Raw genomic sequence first — 1959 nt, 5'->3', positions numbered from 1 at the left:
AGGGCGTTTTTTTTTACACTGGGAGGGCGTGTTTTTTTTTTTTACCAGTATTGACTGTTCACTGAACAGAACAGTGTTCAGAATGAATCCGTTTTTGTCAGTGACGAGCCTACAATTCTACAAATCCCTGATCAACAGGCTTATGTGCAAGTAGATCAACAGGCTGATGTGCAAGTACTGGCATGCCATGATTGCGAGGCTGTACTGCATTGGACGACGTCCACGTCCACCGGATCAGTCTGTTCGTATTAGCCACAAAAATGCATGAGCCACTTCTCGTTTATCTTTCAAGACCCGAATACCTTCTTTGTCGCGGGATCCCTCTTTGAAGTCATGCGCAGTATATTCTACTTTGCTCTTGCCTTCGCGGCTTTGACTTGCAGCAACGCTTCCGCAGCGCTTCCGAATCCCGACGAAACTCGGCTCTTATCAGACACTTTTACCAAAAGATCCCTTCGGGTCGCAGGCCAAGAAGCTGCCCGGGGCGAAGAGATTGTGAGAGTTACAGCCCAGAGTACTAACAAAATCTTCAAGAGACCGGCGGAAAAAGACATGAGCAAACTGATTGCAGCGGCTAAGAAGGCGCTGTTGGAGAAAAAGATGGCTAAGCTCTCAAAGGTCATTAAGAAGCCAGCGAAGTAGCCTCTGATGCGGAGACAGAATACTTGTGCATAAGTGCTGTATTAATAATTGTTCATTTCAGAATGAATCATCACTTATGATACAAGAACACTTTGAATAGCATTTAAATCAGTTACTTATGTATGATCATATTATTTGCGTATTTATGAATACGACTATGACAAATAACGAACGTTTTAAATAAACATACTCTAGTTTGGTAGTACTACGTAGTAGTATACTACCAAACTGTAGTAGTAGTACTACTAAACAGTAATACTCAATTCCGCCTCGCTATTATTACAGGTATACCGTAAGTACGTAGCGCGAGGAATTGAATTGAAACAACTTACACGAACAATAAATAGCTATAGTACAGGAGTCCTTGTAATACTCAATTCCGCCTCGGCTATTATTACAGGTATACCGTGTACTGTATGATGTATAATGCTTAAGTACGTAGCGCGAGGAATTGAATTGAAACAACTTACACGAACAATAAATAGCTATAGTACAGGCGTCCTTGTCATTCCGCCACCCCTCCTTTTTTAGGTAAAGGTGTCATTTTAAGGCGCTACACACAACACATTAATGTTTTGCCAAAGAGTTTGAGTAACAAGATATCGTGGAGGGTGCGGCTTGCATGTCTCATCAAGTGAAGTCCTAGGCGGCTTCAATATGTCCTTCAGTGTCCAACCATCTAGTCTAACACCTTATAAGTAGTATAATTCAAGGATTGGTCTGTAAAAAAAACTTTCCTGAAGCGAACGCCCCCAGCTAAATGGGATCGGTCACCGAAACAAACGCCCATACCATCAGCCAGTCGATTCCGTCGAGTTAACTACACATTACTCGCTAGCGATAAGTTAGTTTACCCTTATATTACGGACTAGCCGTAATATATGCCTTTGGATCGCCATTGATGATGAAAAGGAGAGGATCGCGGTATCCACCCTGCATATTTAAAAAAAAAAAAGAATGAGCTGTAGGCTCTGTGTCGTTCACTATATCGCGTAGTGTACGTGTCTTTAGTCACCGTCTCGGCCAAAGTACTCGGCGGCTTAAATGTTTTTGGGACTGGATAAAGTCACACAACCAAACCGCGAAATAAAAAATAGTTTGCACTTGAAATATAAAACTCTCTAAATTCGCACTTTGCGGAAATCTCTAAAAACACCCCGTCGCCCCCTTTTCGCCCGTCCTCAAAAGGTTTTGAGCCTTTCATTTTGAAAACGCGGACGGTCCCTATGTCGAGCGAGGCAAGTGCGGCGAGTGTTGCGAGCGAGATAAGCGACGTGTCGTGGCTTGGAAATGGTGTACAGGAGGCGGAATCACCCG

General features: G+C 43.3%; 1 protein-coding gene across 1 annotated transcript; it reads left to right on the top strand.

Annotated features, from left to right (window-relative positions):
* Positions 1-333: 333 nt before the first annotated feature.
* PITG_04089 (secreted RxLR effector peptide protein, putative) lies at positions 334-642 on the top strand (the record flags this gene model as incomplete). Its single annotated transcript, XM_002905754.1, has 1 exon — positions 334-642. The coding sequence occupies one exon, from the start codon at positions 334-336 to the stop codon at positions 640-642; it is 309 nt and encodes a 102-aa protein (XP_002905800.1).
* Positions 643-1959: the final 1317 nt, after the last annotated feature.

The sequence above is a fragment of the Phytophthora infestans genome, genomic scaffold, assembly GCF_000142945.1.
Source record: "Phytophthora infestans T30-4 supercont1.5 genomic scaffold, whole genome shotgun sequence".
Taxonomy (NCBI): domain Eukaryota; phylum Oomycota; class Peronosporomycetes; order Peronosporales; family Peronosporaceae; genus Phytophthora; species Phytophthora infestans.
The sequence above is the reverse complement of the archived record's forward strand: the minus strand, read 5'-3'. Positions and strand labels throughout refer to the sequence as shown.